Consider the following 26,188-nt stretch of genomic DNA (forward strand, 5'->3'; position numbering starts at 1 on the left):
TCTGTAGCTCGTCACTCTCAGACATAAACTCCCCCAAATTTCATCCACGAGACAATTTGGCCATGGGGGGAGGGGCGGCACGTGCACGCGGCTCAGACGGATCACAGAGGCGGAGTTTTATTTGTTGAGGAAGTTATAATCTGAGCTCTGTGGTCACGCCGAGCACAACTTCAACAAGAGGGACCAGGTTCAGTGGGATTTCTCTCCGTGGGTTCACAGAGCTCCATATCTCCACCTGTCCGGCAGGTGAGGAGGGTCCGTGGGGGTCTGCGCGCGGCTGGCATGGAGGAGTGTCTGAGGAGGGTTTGTCCGTGTCTGGAGTCACTGTGGCAGAGGGTTTTCCAGGAGAAAAAGGCTGCGTCCAGAGATGGAGGGTCCGGAGACAGCGGCGGTGGTGATGAGGAGAGACCACCCAGTCCTCCCCCGCCCCCACCCTGCCACCAGAAACCCACGGTGTACACGGCTCTGTGGCCGTTTGAGGCCCGGCACCCGGACGAGATGTCCTTCCAGGAAGGAGACCTGTTCAACGTCGTCAGCAGCAGCGGAGACTGGTGGAGCGCGAGGAAGATCGACAGGAATGGTCGCGTGCTGGACACCGGCATCGTCCCTCACAACTACCTGCTGAGGACCGAGTGTCTGCAGACACAGCCGTGAGTAGCGCGCGCTGCACGCGCCTCTGCACGCTCTGCTGCCTCCTTCACTCTGTCACTTTACTTCCACTCAGATGTTACAGACTATGAATAAGTAGAAACTACCTAAAAGTAAAGAACTATGAAGACTATAAAGGTTAAAAGCTTTATAGTCATTACCAGGGTATGGAAGCCGAGAGCTGCCAGATAGATCTATCTATCTATCTATCTATCTATCTGTCTATCTGTCTATCTGTCTATCTATCAGGAGTGGGAAAATTGAATCGAAAAATCAAAAAATTGGATTTGTTGTTTCACAAGTTTAAAATTGATTTTTTTTTTCAATTAAATAAAATTAATCCACTATAAAATTTTTGTCACTTTAATTGGTTCTATTTATCTTTTTACTTGTCCATTACAGCAGCAGAATGATGGTCTGGATACTGAGTTGTTTTTTCCCCCCAATTGAAATCAAGAAAAATGATGAACAAAAAGTTTTATACATTTTTTTTGTTTTTAATCTTCAACAATCAGCAATATTGAAGAATTGTGAGAATCTCAAAAAAATTGGAATTGAATCAAATCGGGACAAAAGCATATTGTCACAGCCCTAGTTTCTATCTATCTATCTGTGTGTGTGTATGTAAATGACAAGGACCATTTTCTTGTGATAAAAACAATTTATTTTGTTATCTCAAGGGAACAAAGTTTATTTTCTTGAGAAAAAGCTTGTTTACCAGCGCATAAGACGAATATGCAGACTGGCGGACAATTACCAGTGATTTGGTCCTTTTTGCAAGGGGCTTAGCTATCTTTCATTTTGCAGGAAACGAAGCAATACCGCACGAAATCGCAGGGGTAGTGTTGAGTTGAGTTGTATTGCCCACACACAACCTTCGAAAGAAACAAACCAATAAAGTAGGAACAGAAATTAAACTATGCAGGAACTACCAAATAAAAACGACACTAAAGAAACTGAGAAACAGCAGGAAAAAAAAGCATGGTGGCTTTATTCCCTTTTTTCTTCTTGAGTTATTTATTTACAATTGTTCAAAAACACAAGAAATAGATGAGTAAAATGTTTTTACTTATTTACTTGTTCTGTGTCTTTTACTGGTGCTTTTTTTATAGAGTTTCAGTGAAGTCTTCTTTCTGTTCCTCTTCTTCTTCTCTGGTTTGTTCCTTTCAATGGTTGCATATCAGCTTTATAGCTCAACACTGCCCCCCATGGTTTCCAGTGGTGTTTCTTTGTTTTCTGCATCTTGTGACAGAGAGCTAAACCCCTTGGAAACGAACTGATGCAGGAGACAGATAAAACTGTCCATCTGTTCATTCCTTCTTCTGCGTTAAGAATAAATCGGTCTTTAATGCACCAGATTACAAAAACACAGACTAAAGTAATGAGTTTCTCTGCTTCCATACCTCCTAAACTCACAGCAGTAAACACGGACTGTCATCATTCACACATCTCAAAGGACAAAAATAAAAAGTATCCTAAAATGGGAACAGATTTATGTTTCACACAAACCACGGCCTCTTTCTCATGGCCTCTATTCCTCCATCAACTCTGTTTTCTTCATTTTGCGATCTTCATCTCCCCACCTCGTCAGAGATATTTATTGTAAAGTTATCTACACCTTCCCTACTTTTTCTTTATGTCCAAATTCATTTTAGATTTGACTCAGGAGTTTTTCAGCAATTGTAGAAATAAAAAGAAACTGTGATTTATTCAGAGGACAGAGGTTTTCTTTCATGTGAAATGGAGCTTTTAAGGCTCTGATTTTGTTCCACCTCATCATGATGAGAATCTCCCGTTCCACCTCATCATGATGAGAATCTCCCGTTCCACCTCATCATGATGAGAATCTCCTGTTCCACCTCATCATGATGAGAATCTCCTGTTCCACCTCATCATGATGAGAATCTCCTGTTCCACCTCATCATGATGAGAATCTCCCGTTCCACCTCATCACCATGAGAATCTCCCATTCCACCTCATCATGATGAGAATCTCCCGTTCCACCTCATCATGATGAGAATCTCCCGTTCCACCTCATCATGATGAGAATCTCCCGTTCCACCTCATCATGATGAGAATCTCCCGTTCCACCTCATCATGATGAGAATCTCCTGTTCCACCTCATCATGATGAGAATCTCCCGTTCCACCTCATCATGATGAGAATCTCCCGTTCCACCTCATCATGATGAGAATCTCCCGTTCCACCTCATCATGATGAGAATCTCCCGTTCCACCTCATCATGATGAGAATCTCCCGTTCCACCTCATCATGATGAGAATCTCCCGTTCCACCTCATCATGATGAGAATCTCCTGTTCCACCTCATCATGATGAGAATCTCCCGTTCCACCTCATCACCATGAGAATCTCCCGTTCCACCTCATCATGATGAGAATCTCCCGTTCCACCTCATCATGATGAGAATCTCCCGTTCCACCTCATCATGATGAGAATCTCCCGTTCCACCTCATCATGATGAGAATCTCCTGTTCCACCTCATCATGATGAGAATCTCCCGTTCCACCTCATCATGATGAGAATCTCCTGTTCCACCTCATCACCATGAGAATCTCCTGTTCCACCTCATCACCATGAGAATCTCCCGTTCCACCTCATCACCATGAGAATCTCCCGTTCCACCTCATCATGATGAGAATCTCCTGTTCCACCTCATCACCATGAGAATCTCCCGTTCCACCTCATCATGATGAGAATCTCCCGTTCCACCTCATCACCATGAGAATCTCCTGTTCCACCTCATCATGATGAGAATCTCCTGTTCCACCTCATCACCATGAGAATCTCCCGTTCCACCTCATCATGATGAGAATCTCCCGTTCCACCTCATCACCATGAGAATCTCCTGTTCCACCTCATCATGATGAGAATCTCCTGTTCCACCTCATCATGATGAGAATCTCCCGTTCCACCTCATCATGATGAGAATCTCCCGTTCCACCTCATCACCATGAGAATCTCCCGTTCCACCTCATCATGATGAGAATCTCCCGTTCCACCTCATCACCATGAGAATCTCCCGTTCCACCTCATCATGATGAGAATCTCCTGTTCCACCTCATCATGATGAGAATCTCCTGTTCCACCTCATCATGATGAGAATCTCCCGTTCCACCTCATCATGATGAGAATCTCCCGTTCCACCTCATCATGATGAGAATCTCCCGTTCCACCTCATCATGATGAGAATCTCCTGTTCCACCTCATCATGATGAGAATCTCCCGTTCCACCTCATCATGATGAGAATCTCCCGTTCCACCTCATCATGATGAGAATCTCCCGTTCCACCTCATCATGATGAGAATCTCCTGTTCCACCTCATCACCATGAGAATCTCCCGTTCCACCTCATCACCATGAGAATCTCCCGTTCCACCTCATCACCATGAGAATCTCCCGTTCCACCTCATCACGATGAGAATCTCCCGTTCCACCTCATCACGATGAGAATCTCCCGTTCCACCTCCTCATGATGAGAATCTCCCGTTCCACCACATCATGATGAGAATCTCCTGTTCCACCTCATCATGATGAGAATCTCCCGTTCCACCTCATCATGGTGAGTCTGTGTGAATTGTAGCCTCAGTTTCCTGTTCTTACTGACAGGAGGGAACCCGCTGTGGTCTTCTGCTGCTGGAGACCATCTGCTTCACAGCTGGACATGTTGTGTGTTCAGAGATGATGTTCTGCATATCTTGGTTGGAACCAGTGCTTACTGGGCTTTCTGTTGTCTTTCTATAATCTCCAACCAGTCTGTCCAGTCTCCTCTGACATCAACGATACATTGTGGTCCAGACAAAGTGCTGCTTGCTGGATGTTTTCTTACCATCAAACCAATTCTGTAGAGATTGTTTTGTGTGAAAATCCCAGTAAAAACTCAACAACGATCACGCCACTTTCAAACTCTTAAATCTCCTTCCTCTTTCTGATGCTCAGTCTGAACTTCTGCAAGTCGTCTACATGACTCATTAGATATTTGTGTTAACAAACAGCTGAACAGAGAACTGTTGAAGTGGACGATGAGTAATTCACTGAAAGTGAAACAACAGAAACATCTGCGTATGCATTGAGTTTATTTATAACCCACACAGACACCAGTTTATGATGTCACACCTATCTGGAGAGTTTAAATATAAAACCAGTGGTATCTTTTTTTTAGTCTTGACTTTGCTTCCAGCTGCAGCCACATAAATCTGCTTCTTCAGATTAGTAATAAACATAAAAGGTCAATAATCATTATTGTTTTATTACATACATGAGTAAAGTTCCTCCTCTGTATTTATAGAAGAGGACGTTTGGGCCTTAAGTATACATTTTTGGGGTCCAACTGAGAGTCTAAGACCAACAATAAAGCTGGAATTTGGTGTGTAAATTTACACACGATTGTCAACGATACTTTTAAGTCACATTTATTCTCCCTTAAGCTAATTGTTGAGAATGTCTGCAAATGTTTTAATACGCTGCTGCCTTCATACTTCCATTTGTCTTTTACACTACCAGTTCAGTCAGTTCTTCCACTCTTGGCAGTGGTGAGTCCATAGTACGCCTCTGCGTTCCGACACTGGTTGTTAGCCGTAATTTACCACTATAAAGTAGTTTGCAACTGTTCAAAAGCACTAGAAACAGTGGGAGAATAAAACCACAAAGGCTTTAGCTGTACAGTGGTTTCTGTGTTGTTTTCTTCCTCTTTCGCTTCTTGTATGGCAGGGGTGTCAAACTTGAGTCTTTGAGGGCCGGTATCTGGCAGGTTTTTGTTTTTTTCCTTCTACCAACACGGCTGATTCAACTCAAATGGATCCAGCAGCTTCCTGTCCACCATTTTATGAACTTTGGTCAAGTGTGTTGGAGGATGGAGACAACAAAAACCTGCAGGATACCGGTCCTGAATGACTGGAGTTTGACACCTGTACTCCATGGTTTATTCCTTTCACTTGTTCCATATCAGCCGTAAAACTCAACACCGGCCCCGCAATTTCCAGTGGTATCGCTCCGTTTTCTGCACCAAGGGATGGATAGCTAAACAGCTTGAAAACAGACCTAATTATGAGCACAACTGACTTGTTGTCTTAATATATGTAAAGCACTTTGAGCTGCTTCTTGTATGAAAGGTGTTATACAAATAAACTTTGGTTTGATTTGAAAACTGTCCACCTGTCTGTGTATTTGTCTTCCATGTAGAGCATCTATGGGCCTTTTGAAACGCTGAAAAACAGACTTATCTGACATGTTTTCTGTAAGCAGATGCCGTCAAATGCATCAGGTTAACAGCACGTTGGGCCAGGAAAGTCGGCATCACACTCCGTTGCATTCATCATTTTCCCTTTGCAATCTGAGAGTACATGGAGTTGTATGCTGAGACTTTATTATGATGGACATCTTAGTGATAATATTTTATTCATCATTAATATTCACCCAAGGTTCCTGTTTTAAATTATGGGAAATGTCTTTTACACCTTCCAGTGCAATGTAACGTAAATCTTAGGTCTGTTAATCATTTAAACTTGGCAGCAAACAACTCTACCACTTCTTGTTTTCTCATTGTCTCTCAGCCTTTATTGCTTCAGCAGAATGGGAAGTATGCCAGATTCTGGTTTTTCCTTGATGTCAACACAGGCCTGAAATCTGCTGTTACAAACTAAATTTCAGAAATCTGTCTTTTAAATGGGGAAAAAAGCTCAGCAGGAAATCCCCAAATGATTTGTATAAAAAAAAGAAAAGAAAACCTGACTGGAGCTACTGCAGCCAGCTGCCGCTAAATGGCACCATTTCTGCAACGTTGCATTGGTGCTGGTGACTGTAAGTTGTTGGAATTTTGCACAGAAGTGATGTCTTTCAAGCACATGGACGATGATTTACCCCCCACATGATCCCGAATGTTGCCTTGGACGACCTTTCTCTGGTATGGTATGGAAAACCCATGTCTGTTTTGTCCGAAGGCAAACTGAAAGTAAGACTGGCCAATAAAACGATGTCAGACTTCAGATTTTAATCTGTGATCAGCATGAGACTTTTTCAGACAGCCAGATGGGTCTCTCTAAGCACACTCCACTCCACTAGATGAATTTTCCTTGGATGTGGCTTCCAGTTCTTGATCTGCTGTCTCATGCAGCTCACCCTGAACTACTGCTCACTGCTTCCTTTTTGGGGCGTGTATTGACAAGAAGCTGTTAATACATTATGTATCAATACTGGCCAACAATACAATATATTGCAATATATCAGGTAGGCATGTAACGATACACTTTTGTCCCGATTCGATTCTGATTTTTTGGGTGCCGATTCGATTTAAATTAATTTTATTTTAACAGAATCATTTTCTGTAAGTGTCCCTTCCTGGTTGTTGCTATTGTTTCTGGTTGTTGTTGTTTCTTGGCATGGATAATGTGCTTGAATTCCTCATATTTCTGAAGAATAACTCACTGCTCCTACATGGGAAAGAAGCTGCTCTCCAGGTTTCTCCATTTCTGTAATTGGTCAGATGCTGCTAACTCCGCCCCTTTTTACGTGAACGCGCTCTGATTAAGACGGAAAACCCTAGATGGAACCACAAAGTTGATCTGGAGGTTTGTCGTAGCGCTTATCCAGATCCTGAATGTCTGGGTGAACTAATCCAGGTAACGGGGCAAATTGTGAAGCAAAAGCCTCCCGATTTTCAATTTTTCGATTCGATTTTCCCACCCCTAATATCAGGATACAATAGGCAAGACAACATATTGTGATTTTTCTTTATTAGTAGTAAACACTGAACTCTGACATCAACTTACTGAATAAGAACATAAGATCTAAATTTCACTGCAGAGTAAATAAAAACACTTGTCTTTGTGGACAAAATGAATCAAGAATTGAAAAACTGCCTCATCAGAAAAGATCGGTTGTTTGATAAAATTGATACATTGCTTTTGAATATCAATATAATATTGTCACACAATATTGGGATATTTCGATCCTGGCAGAGGTGGATATATAAATATTGATATATATCCACCTCTGCCTGGATCTGCTCTTCAGCTGGTACCAGTTTGTCTGTTTTCCACCATCAGTCCATCTGAATTTGTCTGTCCTCTGGTCTCTTTACGTTGTCACCTGCCTGGTAGGTTCAGTTTCTTGCACCTCTCACAGTATTTTTCCCAGTGTGGATTCACCAGTTCATCTTGTCCAGCCTTTCTGTGCTAGCAACCACAGTCCCAGCAACTTTGACTCTATGTGTCTTGGATCCTGCCTTCGATACCAAACCACAGCACCTCTAAACCGGCTGCTGTACAGAAAACCCCAAATGGAAGAAGAAAAAGAAACATTGGGACTGCAGTCGAACAAATAAATAACTTCCGACGGTGATCCAGAGTCCAGTCAGGTTTATTAAAACCCGCTCATGAGGAGAGAATAATACCAGCACGTCTGGAGAGGAGAGATGTCTTTTACATCTACAGGCTGACTTTGCAGGAACACTGGGATTACTGGCAAACAATGGTCAAACTTGATGTACTCAGTATAGCAATGATTGGCAAACAATGGGATTAACCAGAGGCCTGTGCTACAAAGCAGGATTAACATACCCAGGATATCCCCCCCGTTACCTGGATTAGTTCACCCAGACATTCAGGATCTGGATCAGCGCTACAACAAACCTCCTGATCAACTCTGTAGTTCCATCTAGGGTTTTCCGTCTTAATCAGAGCTCGTTCACGTAAAAGGGGCGGAGTTGGCAGCATCTGACCAATTGCAGAAATGGAGAAACCTGCAGAGCAGCTTCTTTCCCATGTAGGAGCAGTGAGTTACTCTTCAAAAATATGAGGAATTCAAACGCATCATCCATGCCAAGAAATAACAACAAATAGAAACAACCAGGAAGGAACACTTGCAGAAAATGATTCTGTTAATGTGTAAATTTGTGAGATTCCTTCCTTACATCCACAATTAAGTGTGAAGCTTGACTCTGTCACATTTGTTCCTACGCCTGCTGCCCGGAATCTTGGGGTCACGGTGGATGACCAGTTGACCTTTAAGGTCCATATTGCCTCGGTTGCCCGTACCTGCCGATATGCTCTCTACAACATCAAGAGAATCAGACCATACCTGACAGAACACATGACTCAGCTGTTGGTTCAGGCTCTAGTCATCTCACGCATTGATTACTGCAATTCCCTACTGGCAGGTCTGCCTGTATGCTCTGTTAAACCTCTGCAGATGATCCAGAATGCCGCAGCGCGTCTGATTTTCAACCAACCCAAACAAGCTCATGTCACTCCGCTGCTAATCGCTCTTCACTGGCTTCCAGTCGCAGCACGCATCAAATTTAAAGCCTTGCTTCTGGCTTACAAAACAGTAACTCAAACGGCTCCCATCTACCTTCACTCCCTAATCCAGGCCTACACTCCCTCTCAACAGCTACGTTCCACCAGTGAAAGACGCCTTGTGTTACCATGACAACGTGGGACTAAATCACCAGCCAGACTCTTTTCCTCTGTTGTGCCACGATGGTGGAATGATCTCCCAAACTCTGTCCGCTCTGCAGAGTCCCTGTCTACTTTTAAGAGCAAGCTGAACACTCAACTCTTCAAGGAGAACTTCAACACTTAGTATAGTTGTATTTATTGGAAAGTTGGAGAACCTAGCCCAGTTCTTTGCAACAAACTTGATGGTATTAAGTCTTTGTATTATAACATAGGCGATATTATGGGGTGGGAAAGGAGTAAACAAAACAAAAAAAGCCTGTAGCACTTCATGGAAGGACCCGCGTCCAAGTGGACAGTCCACCAGCACCTTCCTACCATGTCCTCTACTGTTTGATTTTATGCTTGTGTTCTCACTCATATGTAAGTTGCTTTGGATAAAAGCGTCTGCTAAATGACTGTAAAATAGAATAGAATAAAAAATATTTATTCATGTAAACGGACAGCACTCTGATCACGCCAATCTTCCTCATTTGCCTCCGTTCTTTTATAGTTTTCTTTTGAAGCTGATTTATGTGAAATAGTAATTCCTTACCATGACAATGCGAGTAGTTATGCATGCCATACATTCATGGTTCTGTCATGTGTTAGCTTTAACCTTGTGGTTTCTGATGCAACCGTAGAGGAGCTAAACATACCAGGAAACAAATGAGGAAGAAATACAAAAACATACTTCAGTGTGGTTAGTGACTTTATTTCTTCATCAAAAGGATCCATCTCACAGGAGACATCGACAGAATAGACGGCCGTTTTCCAAGAGAATTGATTGATCAGGCAGTGGTGCTTTTATACTCAGTGATCTCTTATCCAGAACACAACCTGCTTCAGCGTAAGTTACCATGGGGATTTACCTCGGTGAGAAGCGGACCAATCTGGTAGTATGGAAAACGCAGCTTCATCTTACAGGCCTCTGATCTGCTCAAGACACAAGCGCTCCTCTAAACCAGTTTTGTCTAAACATGTCTGAAGAATAAGAAATAAAATTTCCCTTTCTGACCTCATTCACCAACTGTTCCTATGAACAATTTCTTCTTAAGTCCTTACAATTTTACAAAGTTTTTAGCGAAAAACTTTGTCTTTAAATTTGTTCTTAGATAAGAATAAATGTTTAACAGAACTCTTACAAACATTTGAGTTCTGACTTGTTGGAACAGACTTTGTGTTTTCTGCTGTTCAATTCATCAAAAAACAAACATTAAATAAAGCTACGGTTGCAGAATATACCAGAACAAAGGAACTTTAAATACAAAGATTATTCACCGGCATGGGGACATTTACCGGCCAATACCCAAATATAAACAGAAACATCTTTGAAAAGAGACTTTTGTAAAGAAAAGTACACCCTCTTTCAGTTGTCATGTTTCCCGTACTATTACAAAACAAAAATAGGGAATGTACTACCTAAGATGAGCCAAACCACATGACCTGTTACACTGTGTGCCCAGTTAGATGGCAGTCCTTCCAGTGTCTTCCTCTTAAAAGGAGGTTGTTTCATCTCATGTCTCAGCTCATAATGGACGATTGATTTTGAGATTTCATGCAATGAATTTGTCTTTGCATGAAGAACTCCAACCAAATATCCAACAAAGCAAAGGACTACAGAAACATACCACAAATGAAACAGAGCTCCAGTTTCTGCAGCTGATGATGGAAAAGAATAGTCTTAATTCATCACATTGGTTTTGATCATTAAAGCTTTAACATGAGAATCTATGCAGCCAGGTTCCAGAAATGACTCTTTATATTTTTGTGTTTTAATCCAGGTGGTATTATGGAACAATGAGTCGCTTTGAGGCCCAAAGCCACTTGATGGTACCAGGGAATGGAGAAGGAGCGTTCCTCATACGAAAGAGCGAGAAAGAAGACGTCGGATACGTACTTTCAGGCAAGGCAAAATGATTGTGACCAACAAAAAGACCATTTAAAGCTGATAAACTGGACAATAATTGTTTTATTAGACAGTTGTGTACTAAGAAAAAATGTGCTATATAAATGTAGAAAACTAGCTTTGAAGCTCAGATTTGAGTAAACATCCTTCCAGCAAGTTGCCCAGGCACCACGTAAGATCTGTCAGATATGCACTCTGAAATTCATGATAAGTAATAATTCAACAAACCTCAGAACACACAAAGCAATCCCTGTATTTAAATAGAAGTATATCTACTGGTACTAATCCACTTCTACTCATAGCTATAGTTACTACAGTGAGTGTGGTGGCGTTAGCTTTGTTTCATGTGGTTTCAGTCAGAGCTGACTGGCTCTGTCTGGTCTATGGAGGTGAATAATAATTGACTTAAGTTTGGAACGCTCCTCTTTTTACATGAATGAAATAAATGAATGAAAGTATGCAGAAAAATTTTAAATTAAAGAATTTCTAAATGAACACTAATAAATGATAAGTGTGTATGACTAGACTCATAAGTAAATGAATAAAAAGATATTTTAATTTATTTACTTACAAGTCCTTCTTTTTGACACTGTTGGCACTCCATATTTTCTGCTTGTTTTGACATTGTGTGAATCTTCGTGCAGTGAAGTCGAGCGATCGGGTGAAGCATTTTAAGATTCACCAAAAAGATGATAGAACTTTCTGTGTGGAATACAATCAGCTGTTCAGCTCTTTGGTCGAGCTGGTGGAATACTACCGCATCAACAGCCTCAGCACCACCGGCCCACTGACGGACCCCAGCAAAAGGGTAAGACAGGGTATCTTTTCTCCGTTTTGGTTGATGTGCGATGGACGTAAGTGTCCATGCACTTGTGACGTTAAGAAATAAATCCACCATAAATCATTTAAAAGTTTCTCTACCTTCAGTGTGACAAACAACCTGAACAATTGAATTGAAAATCAAACATAGTCCAATAACATGGTTGCAGAACTGTGCAAGATACACTACAGAACTTTTGCCATTTTCCCATCAGCCCTCCTAATGTCGGCTATTTTGGCGTCCATCTCGCATCCTATCTAACCTGTTAGCTCTCTCCAGCCAGCAAAAGACGATCTTACAGGGACTCTTGTTTCGTCTCTTTCTCTCTTCTATCTTCTTGCTTTTTTTTGCTCAATCAGCAACGTTGTTGAAATAAGCCAGTTCCTTATCATACTGTGAAGCGAAATGTCACGCCGTGTCCCAGATGTAAATGTTCTATAGTGTCAGTTTCTCAGCCTCGAAATGCACCTGACAGATGTCACTGCGTCATCAAACAAGTTTTCAGGTCAAAAAGTTACAGAATGTGTCTTTAAACTAATACTTTGTTGAATCATCTTTTTATTAAATCCCAAATTCAGTCTATTTCCCAAACTCAGTCCAAATCCACCAGATAGCAAAGACATCACTTCCCTCTTCAGGTCTACACACATATTGCTGGATTTGGGTCCGGCTCTTGGGTTGTTGTAAAATTTTAGTTTTTCTCCGATGAAGTTGTTCTTTCGTTCATCTGGTCGTCTTTTATTGTGAGCTATTGCAAAACCATCTGAAATACTCCGACACATTTTTGGCTAAACTGATTTATTACTGTGATAGAATACTATTTCAGCAATCCCAAGTAATGAGAGCCTCGATTGATACTGCCAAGATTAGCCCCGCCCACTTGGTTTGGTGGGCGAGGCCGACAGATAAAATTAATTTATGATGAACTGTAGCATGGCGGACCATAAATAATTAATGAAATGCTGAAAAAAAATACATGTTTTAAATGTATATATTTCCAAGTTTTTAAAACTTGTAATACATCTAATGACTGTGATCTGTTTGTCTGGTTTTGCAACTTTAAACCAAAACTGCTGGGCAGCTTGTTGTGTTGGGTCCTGGTCTTCCATTACATTTCAGGAGTGATAGGGAAGGAACTGTGGACACAAAGATTTTTATAAGTATTCTTCACAATCTGCGTTGAAATAAGCTGCTTGGCGAAAGTCTGCCAGGGTTCTCGCTGGGTCCTAAAACGTCTAAAAATGTCTAAATCCCAGAAATGCACATTTAAGGGCTTACAAAGTCTTGAAAATTCACAGATTTTTAATTAAGGATTCACATTTTATTCAGTCAAATATTATTTTAAAACTTTTGTTCATTCCTGAGAAGCTTTGGCTGCGTAAAATAAAACAGAGTAAAACGGAATAATCAGAAGATGATTGTGTTTTTTGTCTTTCTGATGACCTCAGATAAACTGCGTTTCCATTACAACTAGAATTTCACAAAAACTAAATATTGTAATAAAAAATCTGAATGGAAACATTTTTAAAAAAGTCTTAAATATCCCCAAAAAAGTGTATGCTCTCATGAGTTGGTTTTTCAGACATTTCAATATGGAAATATATCAAAAGTGTAATGGAAACCCTTTTTTGGCATTTATGTGTCCGTTGACATGGGAGATCATGACCAGTTCATTTCCGGTAAAGATGGGACGGTGTGGCACAAACAACAGCAAATTTCAGAGTTTTAGAAATGAAAATGAGGGAGAAAAGCTTCAAAAAGTCGGAGAAAATTCTCCACAACAATTAGAAATCTCATCAACTGGAACGCGATTTTATGAGAACTGATGCTTATATGTTAAACACTGTTCAATGGAAACAGTTGCTAATAACAATTGTCAAAACTTACAAATATTGCTTTTATTTTGCAAAAAAATGTAATGAAAATGGAGTTATAGTTCAATTTATATGTAGTGATGAAACTACAAATCCCATACCTGGGGGCGAGAAATGGCCATGATTGCAACCGGTTCGCACCATGTTCACCTCAGCTAGGTATTGTAGAAAAATAGGATGAAATGTAATCTTAAGTAACTAAAATCAATTCAAATAAAATGTTTTGAAATTCTGGGATCATCCATCCATCCATCCATCTTCTGCCGCTTATCCGGGGTCGGGTCGCGGGGGCAGCAGCCTAAGCAGGGAAGCCCAGACTTCCCTCTCCCCAGCCACATTTGCCAACTCTGCGGAGGGGATCCCGAGGCGTTCCCAGGCCAGCCGAGAGATGTAATCCCTCCAGCGTGTCCTGGGTCTTCCCCGGGGTCTCCTCCCCGAGGGACGTGCCTGGAACACCTCACCAGGGAGGCGTCCAGGAGGCATCCTGACCAGATGCCCGAGCCACCTCAACTGGTTCCTCTCGATGCGAAGGAGCAGCGGCTCTACTCTGAGCCCCTCCCGGATGACTGAGCTCCTCACCCTATCTCTAAGGGAGAGCCCGGCCACCCTGCGGAGGAAACTCATTTCAGCCGCCTGTATACGAGATCTCGTTCTTTCGGTCACGACCCACAGCTCATGACCATAGGTGAGGGTAGGAACGTAGATCGACTGATAAATCGAGAGCTTCGCCTTCTGGCTCAGCTCCTTCTTCACCACGACAGACCGGCGCAGAGCCCGCATTACTGCAGACGCCGCACCGATCCGTCTGTCGATCTCACGCTCCATCCTTCCCTCACTCGTGAACATGACCCCGAGATATTTAAACTCCTCCACTTGAGGCAGGACCTGACTCCCGACCCGGAGAGGGCAATCCACCCTATTCCGGCTGAGGACCATGGTCTCAGATTTTGAGGTGCTGATTCTCATCCCAGCCGCTTCACACTCTGCCGCGAATCGCTCAAGCGAGAGCTGGAGATCACGACCAGACGAAGCCAACAGGACCACGTCATCCGCAAAAAGCAGGGACCCAATCCTGAGGCCACCAAGTCGGATCCCCTCAACCCCTCGGCTGCGCCTAGAAATTCTGTCCATATAAGCTATGAACAGAATCGGTGATAAAGGGCAGCCTTGGCGGAGTCCAACTCTCACCGGAAACGAATCCGACTTACTACCGGCAATGCGGACCGAGCTCTGACACCTGTCGTACAGGGACCGGACAGCTCGTACAAGGGGGTCCGGTACCCCATACTCCCGGAGTACCCCCCACAGGAGCCCCCGGGGGACACGGTCGAATGCCTTCTCCAGGTCCACAAAGCACATGTAGACTGGTTGGGCAAACTCCCATGCCCCCCCCAGGACCCCAGAGAGGGTATAGAGCTGGTCCACTGTTCCGCGACCAGGACGAAAACCACACTGCTCCTCCTCAATCCGGGATTTGACTATCCGGCGGACCCTCCTCTCCAGGACCCCTGAATAGACCTTCCCAGGGAGGCTGAGGAGTGTGATTCCCCTGTAATTGGAACACACCCTCCGGTCCCCCTTCTTAAAAAGGGGGACCACCACCCCAGTCTGCCAGTCCAGCGGTACTGCCCCCGATGTCCACGCGATGCTGCAGAGGCGTGTCAGCCAGGACAGCCCCATAGCATCCAGAGCCTTAAGGAACTCCGGGCGGATCTCATCCACCCCCGGGGCCTTGCCGCCAAGGAGCTTTTTGACCACCTCAGCGACTTCAGCCCCAGAGATAGGAGAGTCCACCCCTGAGTCCACCAGCTCTGCTCCCTCATGGGAAGCCGTGTTGGTAGGATTGAGGAGGTCTTCGAAGTATTCCCTCCACCGACCCACAACGTCCCGAGTTGAGGTCAGCAGCTCCCCATCTCCACTGTACACAGTATTGATGGAGCACTGCTTCCCCCCCCTGAGCCGCCGGATGGTGGACCAGAATCTCCTCGAAGCCGTCCGGAAGTCTTTCTCCATGGCCTCGCCGAACTCCTCCCATGCCCGAGTTTTTGCCTCGGCAACGGCCGAAGCCGCATGCCGCTTAGCCCGTCGGTACCCATCAGCTGCCTCCAGAGTCCCACAGGCCAAGAAGGCCTGATAGGACTCCTTCTTCAGCTTGACGGCATCCCTCACTGCTGGTGTCCACCAACGAGTCCTGGGATTATCGCCACGACAGGCACCAACGACCTTGCAGCCACAGCTCCGGCTGGCCGCCTCAGCAATAGAGGCACAGAACACAGCCCATTCGGACTCAATGTCCCCCGCCTCGCTCGGGACGTGTTTGAAGCTCTGCTGAAGGTGGGAGTTGAAGCTCGCTCTGACAGGGGACTCAGCCAGACGTTCCCAGCAGACCCTTACAACACGTTTGGGCCTGCCAGCTCTGACTGGCTTCCTCCCCCACCATCTGAGCCAACTCACCACCAGGTGGTGATCAGTTGACAGCTCCGCCCCCCTCTTCACCCGAGTGTCCAAGGCATGTGGCCGCAGGTCCGATGATACGACTACAAAGTCGATCATTGAACTGCGGCCCAGGGAATCCTGATGCCAGGTGTACATATGGACACTCTTATGCTGGAACATGGTGTTCGTTATAGACAATCCATGACGAGCACAGAAGTCCAACAACAAAACACCATTTGGGTTCAGAGGGGGGGGACCATGCCTCCCAATCACTCCCCTCCAGGTCTCACTGTCATTGCCCACGTGAGCATTGAAGTCCCCCAGCAGAACAATGGAGTCCCCAGAAGGAGCACCCTCCAGCACTCCCTCCAAGGACCCCAGAAAGGGTGGGTACTCTGAACTGCTGTTCGGCGCATAAGCACAGACAACAGTCAGGACCCGTCCCCCCACCCGGAGGCGGAGGGAAACTACCCTTTCATCCACCGGGGTAAACCCCAACGTGCAGGCACCAAGCTGGGGGCTGATGAGAATGCCCACACCTGCTCGGCGCCTCCCACCATGAGCAACTCCAGAGTGGAAGAAGGTCCAGCCCCTCTCGAGGGTTCTGGTTCCAGAGCCCAAGCCATGCGTCGAGGTGAGTCCAACTATATCTAGTCGGAACCACTCAACCTCGCGCACAAGCTCAGGCTCCTTCCCCACCAGAGAGGTGACGTTCCACGTCCCTAGAGCCAGCTTCTGCAGCCGGGGATCGGACCGCCAGGGTCCCCGCCCCTTGCTGCCGCCCAGCTCACATTGCACCCGACCCCTACGGCTCCTCCCGCAGATGGTGAGCCCACGGGAGGTGGGGCCCATGTAACCCTTTCGGGCTGAGCCCGACCGGGCCCCATGGGCGAAGGCCCGGCCACCAGACGCTCGCTCTCGTACCCCGCCTCCAGGCCTGGCTCCAGAGGGGGGTCCCGGTAACCCGCGTCCGGGCAAGGGAACATTTATGCCCAGGTTTGTCATCGTCATAGGGGTCTATGAGCCGTGCTTGGTCTGGTCCCTTCCCTAGACACCTGTTTGCCATGGGTGACCCTACCAGGGGCATAAAGCCCCCGACAACATAGCTGCTAGGATCTTCGGGACGCACAAACCCCTCCACCACGATAAGGTGACGGCTCAGGGAGAGGAATTCTGGGATCATTTAAATGTTTTTGGTAATATGTTGCCTTAACCTAAAAAGGTCTTTAGCCTTAAATTTAACCCAATGAAGAGCGCTGGTCTGTGTTCTCCAATTGTTTTTCTAGTTGATTAGTCAGTTCTGTATTAATGTAATTGTGCCACTTTTCTCTCTCCATACATCTGGAATTATCAGAATGATCAGAATCTCTTTAATTGATTGTAGGTGTGAAAACAAAACTAAAAGTTGGAATTAAATAAAAAGGTGTTTCAACAGAGTAACAGAAAATAAGTCACATTAAAGGCCTGTTTATGCTTTCTTATGTATATAAATGAGGATATCAATGTTCAGTGTTGTCATACGTCATCTTCTTCAGGTGCTTTCATGCGGTTATTTCTGCATCACCTTCTTTCCGCTCTTCTTCTTCTCTGGTTTGTTCCTTTCTCTGGTTGTTTGTCAGCTATACAACTCAACACTGCCCCTGTAATTTCCAGTTGTATTGCTTCGTATTCTGCCTAGTGGCAGGTTGCTAAGATCGTTAGCTTTCATGTGCACAACAGACACAGGAGACGGATAAAACTGTCCGTATGTTTGCATGTCTTTCTCCTGCATTGAGTATAAATGATTTAAATGGGAAAAGATTTTAAATAACAGCAGTGTGTCCTAATAACTACAAAAATTATAGTTTTAGTCAGAGTGTGAACACTTTTAAGTCCACTGTTTTATTTCGTATGTGTCCAAACTTTGTGGTGAAAGTATTTTATTTGTTCTTCGCAGATCAAAATAAACTTAACTTACATTCCTACATCCCACAGGGATGCCCCACATATTTCTGTGTATGACTAAGCATGTGCTAGATTTAAATTAAATCAAATCAAAGATACTTTATTTATCCCCAAGGGGAAATTCAATTTATGGATCTGTGTGACAGTTGTCTTTGTTTTTTCTTTATTAGAAAAAGCCTATCATCCAGGATCTAAGTCATTCTACAGTGGATGATTGGGAGCTCCCGAAGGAGGAGTTCATCCTGGAAAAGGAGCTGGGCAGTGGCACCTTTGCTAACGTCTACCAAGGACTTTGGAGAAACCACATTAAAGTCGCTATCAAGATCCTGAAAAGTGGTACTTTATTATCACAGTTGATTTTATAGATTATAGAGATATTAGCTGGCATGTTACTTTTATTTTTCAGCAACTGAAAGAATGAAATACAGAAATACTGTGGTAGATGGTATAGATATAGTATCTATGACATGATAGATATAGATACTATATGATGTAGATAGATATAGATACTATATCTATCATAACTAAATAATAACATGTTTACATGTGATACAATCATATATATATATATATATATATATATATATATATATATATATATATATATATATATATATATATATATATATATATATAAATTTTTTTTTTTTTTTTAATAAGTGAAAAATAAGAAATCATTGCATTGGGTCATTATTGCTGAGCTTTTTCAGAAGGGATATGTAATATATGGAATGCAGGAAGTGCCAAAAAATGTTTTGTTAAAAAAACAAAAGTAAAATATATATTAGAGCTGGGCGATATAGCCATAAAAAAAAAAAATCTCAGATTTTTTTAAACCAAATCCGATTTCCGATTTTAATCGATTTTTTTCCCCTTACTGTAAAAAAAAAAAAAAAACTACAAATGTCAAAAATGATTTTTTTTCAAAAATGCTTTTATTGCAGTCAGCCAAGAAGTTTACCTGAATTTAAAGTGCAATTAAACAAGCTGTTAAAGAAGATTATAAAAAGAGATGCAGGCGCTGCCACTGTAAACATTATAAGTAAAAACATGTTTGTACTTACTGTGTTTCCACTGTGAGATAGGTTTTAAGTTTTGATCATACATTTAAGAATAGGCATCATCTCACTTGTGTAGCTTTATTCTAAAATAAAAAACTGATAAATAAATAAATAAAAATGTCTCCTCTTTGAAGAAAAATAGTGATTCCTTTTAGAGTATTTTGACATTAAATAACCAAAACAATTTCCCACATTGGCAATGAGGTCATAAAAATGAATGCGTCTTTACACCTAACATGTATTTCGAGAAAATTGGCCTCTTTGATACAAAATACTAATTTAAAAAAATCCCTGAATGTCAATTAAAGCTATATTTCTAACATACATGTATTATTACATTCTTGCTGTTTTTTGTTTGATTTACACATTTTTGGCAGAAAGACTAGCCTGTCAGCTGCATCTGGCTTCAGACCCCTGTGGCATGTGACCCCTCCCACACTGAAAACCCTGCGTTTCCATCACACCTAGAACTGCACAAAAACTAAATGTCGCCATAAAAACCAGCTGCTATAAAAGTTTTTACAATCTCAAAAAGGGGTTTTTCAGACATTTCGATATAGAAATATATTGCAAAAGTGTAATGGAAACACTTTTTTTGTGTTTACATGTCCGCAGATGTGACATGGGGATCGTGACCAGGTAATTCCCGGTAAAGATGGCGCAATGTGGAATAAACAACAGCGAATTTCAGAGTTTTATAAGAAAATGAGGCAGAAAAGCTTTGAAAATCCGAAGCAAATTCTCCAGAGCAAGTAGAAAACATTAAAATAACGCTACGTGGCCACTTTGCCTTAACCGCAATTACGAAACGTGATGCTAATGTGCTAAACACTGTTCAATGGAAACATTCACAACTGTTGTTTGTCAAAATGTACAAATGTTGTTTTTATTTTGCAAAAAAAATGTAATGGAAACACAGAGGGGCACTTCTTGTACGTTTCTAGCTGACATGTTGTTGTGTTTATGCGTTTCTGTGGGAAACCAGCGGGAGCGCGCTGACGTCACTATAAGGTACGGAAGCCCAAAAGGTGACGGCGGGGCAAAAAAAATCCAGATTTTCATAAAAATAAATCTTCATAAACAGAAAATTTGAATTAATAGATTAAATCGATTAATCACTCAGCCCTAATATAAATATGATTAATCAAAGGGGGAAAAAGTGGAAATATTCTTACTAATGAAATCCATCCATCCATCCATCCATCCATCTTCTGCCGCTTATCCGGGGTCGGGTCGCGGGGGCAGCAGCCTAAGCAGGGAAGCCCGGACTTCCCTCTCCCCAGCCACATTTGCCAACTCTGCGGGGGGGATCCCGAGGCGTTCCCAGGCCAGCCCAGAGATATAATCCCTCCTGCGTGTCCTGGGTCTTCCCCGGGGTCTCCTCCCAGAGGGACGTGCCTGGACCACCTCACCAGGGAGGTCCAGGAGGCATCCTGACCAGATGCCCAAGCCACCTCAACTGGTTCCTCTCGATGCGGAGGAGCAGCGGCTCTACTCTGAGCCCCTCCCGGATGACCGAGCTCCTCACCATATCTCTAAGGGCAATCCACCCTATTCCGGCTGAGGACCATGGTCTCAGATTTGGAGGTGCTGATTCTCATCCCAGTCGCTTCACACTTGGCCGCGAATCGCTCAAGTGAGAGCTGGAGATCACGACCAGATGAAGCCAACAGGACCACGTCATCTGCAAAAAGCAGGGACCCAATCCTGAGGCCACCAAGTCGGATCCCCTCAACACCTCGGCTGCGCCTAGAAATTCTGTCCATATAAGTTATGAACAGAATTGGTGATAAAGGGCAGCCTTGGCGGAGTCCAACCCTCACCGGAAACGGATCCGACTTACTACCGGCAATGCGGACCAAGCTCTGACACCTGTCGTACAGGGACCAGACAGCCCGTACAAGGGGGTCCGGTGCCCCATACTCCCGGAGTTCTCCCCACAGGAGCCCCCGGGGACACGGTCGAATGCCTTCTCCAGGTCCACAAAACACATGTAGACTGGTTGGGCAAACTCCCATGCCCCCTCCAGGACCCCAGAGAGGGTATAGAGCTGGTCCACTGTTCCGCGACCAGGACTAAAACCACACTGCTCCTCCTCAATCCGGGATTCAACTATCCGGCGGACCCTCCTCTCCAGGACCCCTGAATAGACCTTCCCAGGGAGGCTGAGGAGTGTGATTCCCCTGTAATTGGAACACACCCTCCGGTCCCCCTTCTTAAAAAGGGGGACCACCACCCCAGTCTGCCAATCCAGCGGTACTGCCCCCGATGTCCACGCGATGCTGCAGAGGCGTGTCAGCCAGGACAGCCCCACAGCATCCAGAGCCTTAAGGAACTCCGGCAGATCTCATCCACCCCCGGGGCCTTGCCACCAAGGAGCTTTTTGACCACCTCAGCGACTTCAGCCCCAGAGATAGGAGAGTCCACCCCTGAGTCCACCAGCTCTGCTTCCTCATCGGAAGACGTGTTGGTAGGATTGAGGAGGTCTTCGAAATATTCCTTCCACCGACCCACTACGTCCCGAGTTGAGGTCAGCAGCTCCCCACCTCCACTGTACACAGTATTGATGGAGCACTGCTTCCCCCCCCTGAGCCGCCGGATGGTGGACCAGAATCTCCTCGAAGCCGTCCGGAAGTCTTTCTCCATGGCCTCACCGAACTCCTCCCATGCCGCCTCAGCAATAGAGGCACGGAACACAGCCCATTCGGACTCAGTGTCCCCCGCCTCACTCGGGACATGTTTGAAGCTCTGCTGAAGGTGGGAGTTGAAGCTCGCTCTGACAGGGGACTCAGCCAGACGTTCCCAGCAGACCCTCACAACACGTTTGGGCCTGCCAGCTCTGACCGGCTTCCTCCCCCACCATCTGAGCCAACTCACCACCAGGTGGTGATCAGTTGACAGCTCCGCCCCCCTCTTCACCCGAGTGTCAAAGGCATGTGGCCGCAGGTCCGACAATACGACTACAAAATCGATCATCGAACTGCGGCCCAGGGAATCCTGATGCCAGGTGTACATATGGACACTCTTATGTTGGAACATGGTGTTTGTTATGGACAATCCATGACGTGCACAGAAGTCCAATAACAAAACACCATTTGGGTTCAAAGGGGGGGGACCATGCCTCCCAATCACTCCCCTCCAGGTCCCACTGTCATTGCCCACATGAGCATTGAACTACTGAAATTTTTTTGTAAACTTATAGACACTTGGCCATCAAATTTATTGGACAACTAATTTTAAATTGAGACAACAGTGCAGATGGGCAACGTATTCTGGCATTGGGGGGCCATGCCCACCCATGGACTCAGCTGCTGGACTAAAAACAAAGTTTTGTGTTTATTCAGGATGTCCAGGATGTACCCTGCCTCTTGCCCAATGATTACTGGGATGGGCTCCAGCTTCCTGGCAACCTTTAAATGGACTCAGTGATTAAGAAAATAACTGTCTGACTGATAATTCAACCACTAAATGAACGCAGTTATATTAGCCAATTACAGATAGGAAGGTTGAGGAAGGTTGGGTCACTAAGTCGAACGATTTGCCAAAGAGGTAAATTACCACTAATTACAACCGTTAATAAATATGAATATACAAAATTATTCCTAAAATATACAAGAACAAGCAATAGTGCGAACTGAAGTGAGCCGGAAGCAGCCATGCAGTTCCATTTCTGGAAATGGAACTGGAAACATAAGAGCATAGGTCAGCATCCACCTTAGAGGGTTAGCTTGGAGGGTTAGATATGATAGTTAAGCAGCACGAGGAGCAACTCCAAACAGCATTTTGTACTTCAAGTCAAATAAACCTGCATGATTCAACAAATAAGTTGAGTTTCATAGACATATCACATCTTCAGTCATTTAGAACGGGTCGGCTTATTTTTCAGTCTAACAGTTTTTCTGTATTTACTTCTGGTTTGTTCAAAAAGGAAATATTTCAGTACCGTTTTCTCCTTTTCTGTTCTTTTTTCATGTCTCTTTCCCTTACCAGTCATCTATTTCCTTCCTCTGACGAAAATTTCTCTCTGTCATCAGACTCAGAGATGAACCAGCATGAGTTCAACAGAGAAGTCCAGATCCTGAAGAGTCTACGCCATCGTCACCTTATTTCTCTTTTTGCTGTTTGCACATCATCCAACCCGTATTACATCATCACCGAGCTGATGGCTAAAGGCAGCCTGCTCAACTTCCTCAGAGGTAAACCTCAGCGATCAAAACAATCACAGAATCAGTTTATCATTATTAGAAGTCTCAGGTTTCATCATGTTTTGAGTCACATAACAAGAAATGTGGCTGGGGTACAGCATCAGAGTCTAAAATATGAATAAATGTGTACAAATAACCAAACTTTTCTTCAGTCTTTTGTGACAAAACATCTAAGCAACTTCTTTCTGCACCGACGTCAGTCATCTTTCTGTTAACTTCAACACTGTTCTCAAAAAAAAAGTTTTTCAAAAGACACAGAAGCACCATTTTTACACATGCAAAAATAAGAAATCCTTTCATTTGAATAGAATAATAATAATAATAACTGAATAATAATTTCCTCCCTGCTTCTCTTGCTGTGTTAAAACTAAGGATAAAAACATCCCGTTAGCAAAAAAGAGCCAAAAGATTTAATCAAAATAAATGAAAAATAACCTAAACTAAACAATCCAATAACGTGAATTAATACTAACAGGGAATAAAAACCCCTACAAACACTTCTTTTCTAATATTCTTGTAGAAATGACTGTAGAGGTAATGTTACTTCCTTTAGCTTAAATGATCCTGCTAATACACAAACCAAAACCTATAAGCATTGTAAATGTTACATCAAATGAGCACCATTGCAATGATGTCTGAATGTTTGGATTGAAAAAAGTTGATTTACTTCAATAATAGGAACAGAGATGCTAATGTAAGGTAGCTGCTAGCATACGCCTGGCTCCTCAGCCTGTTTGGTATCGTGTGTGGAAAAATGTTTCAACTTTATTAAGTTTAGTGCTTGTGGTAAGTGTGACTCGTATTTAAATTATCTTTAAATATGCTGTCTTTACTAAAACATAAATGAAAATGGTTCACTTGAAATACAGGAAAGTAGCTGATGTCTCATCACATGTTTTATTAGAACTAATGAATTTTTATAAATTACCAGCACAACTTTTTTATCCTCAAGGCAGAAAAATGACAAAAATAAAGTATTTTTCTAAATAAACTCAAGCTTGATGGAGTGGGTGACAGCAAAGACACATTTCTTTTATAACTGAGAAGTAAATCGTTTACCAAAAAAGGTGGGATGCTGTCTAAAATGTAGACAGAATGCAATAATTTGTAAATTTCATGAACACGTATTTTATTCCCAAGAGAACATACACAACATCCTATGTTGAAACTGATACGTTTAACCATTTTGTAACAAAATATTTGCTCATTTTGACTCTGATGGCAGCAACACATCTTTAAAAAGTTGTAACGGGAGCAGCTAAAAGCTGGAAAAGTAAATGGTAAAAATACAAAAACAACTGGAGGACAACTAATAAAGGTAATTAGCAACAGGTCAGTGATATGAATGGGTAACATGAACAGAAGTTCAAACTAGAACAATTTAAGAAAAATGTTCCTCAGTGTAAAATTATTAGGATTGAAGATCCCACCTACTGATCAACAGATTTAGAGAATTGGGAGGAATCTCTGTGCGCATGGGACATGGCCAAATCTCAAAACAGGAAGCTGGTAATCTTAGAAATCTTACACAACACAGCATTAATACCAGACATGACTCTCTACTGGAAATCACTGCATGAACTCAGGAAGACTTTGTTGTCATCTGTCTGAATTTTAGAGTTCTGTGTCCCATTTTGTCTCAGGGCCAGAGGGAAAGCATCAGGACATCACATCCCTTATTGACATGGGTGCCCAGGTGGCTGATGGGATGACATACCTGGAGGAGCATAACAGCATCCACAGAGATCTGGCAGCTCGAAACGTTCTGGTGGGAGAAGATAACATCTGTAAGGTGGCGGACTTTGGACTGGCCAGAGTCATCAAGGTTTGCAGGAAATTAAGTTCTACCTCTTTTTAGTTGAGTCAAGTTTGCAGTTTTAAAAACAAAGATTTTTTTTTTCATGAAGGAGCCATTTTACATCACGGAAGATAAAATGATACCCTACAAATGGAGTGCGCCTGAAGCCATCACTCATGGAAAGTTCTCCAACAAGTCAGATGTCTGGTCTTTTGGCATCATGCTCTATGAGATCATCACCTATGGAAGTGTTCCTTATCCAGGTTGGTTCTCCAACGTGTTTTTGCTTTTAGCCACTTTTTTAGTTTTGTGGCAACGCCAAGATATTTTGGGGAAAAATGCTTTTGTCCATCCATCCATCCATCCATCTTCTGCCGCTTATCCGGAGTCGGGTCGCGGGGGCAGCAGCCTAAGCAGGGAAGCCCGGACTTCCCTCTCCCCAGCCACATTTGCCAACTCTGCGGGGGGATCCCGAGGCGTTCCCAGGCCAGCCGAGAGATATAATCCCTCCAGCGTGTCCTGGGTCTTCCCCGGGGTCTCCTCCCAGTGGGACGTGCCTGGACCACCTCACCAGGGAGGCGTCCAGGAGGCATCCTGACCAGATGCCCAAGCCACCTCAACTGGTTCCTCTCGATGCGAAGGAGCAGTGGCTCTACTCTGAGCCTCTCCCGGATGACCGAGCTCCTCACCCTATCTCTAAGGGTGAGCCCGGCCACCCTGCGGAGGAAACCCATTTCAGCCGCCTGTATACGAGATCTCGTTCTTTCGGTCACGACCCACAGCTCATGACCATAGGTGAGGGTAGGAACGTAGATCGACTGGTAAATCGAGAGCTTCGCCTTCTGGCTCAGCTCCTTCTTCACCACGACAGACCGGCGCAGAGCCCGCATTACTGCAGACGCCGCACCGATCCGTCTGTCGATCTCGCGCTCCATCCTTCCCTCACTCGTGAACATGACCCCGAGATATTTAAACTCCTCCACTTGAGGCAGGACCTGACTCCCGACCCGGAGAGGGCAACCCACCCTATTCCGGCTGAGGACC

The 26,188-nt window shown here is 43.9% G+C and overlaps 1 protein-coding gene across 1 annotated transcript in view; it reads left to right on the forward strand.

Moving 5' to 3' along the window:
- Window positions 1–282: 282 nt before the first annotated feature.
- ptk6b (PTK6 protein tyrosine kinase 6b) overlaps window positions 283–26,188 on the forward strand; it is a gene marked incomplete at its 5' end in the record, with an annotated part of 33,205 nt that continues 7,299 nt past the window's right edge. The window contains 7 exons of the mRNA XM_079239053.1: window positions 283–650; window positions 10,882–11,003; window positions 11,651–11,814; window positions 18,251–18,416; window positions 23,176–23,337; window positions 24,990–25,171; window positions 25,254–25,407. Of these exons, the coding sequence (XP_079095179.1) occupies window positions 283–650; window positions 10,882–11,003; window positions 11,651–11,814; window positions 18,251–18,416; window positions 23,176–23,337; window positions 24,990–25,171; window positions 25,254–25,407 (1,318 nt within the window). The remainder of the gene's footprint in view (window positions 651–10,881; window positions 11,004–11,650; window positions 11,815–18,250; window positions 18,417–23,175; window positions 23,338–24,989; window positions 25,172–25,253; window positions 25,408–26,188) is intronic.

Source organism: Telmatherina bonti (genome assembly GCF_933228915.1).
Source record: "Telmatherina bonti genome assembly, chromosome: 4".
Taxonomy (NCBI): Eukaryota; Metazoa; Chordata; class Actinopteri; order Atheriniformes; family Telmatherinidae; genus Telmatherina; species Telmatherina bonti.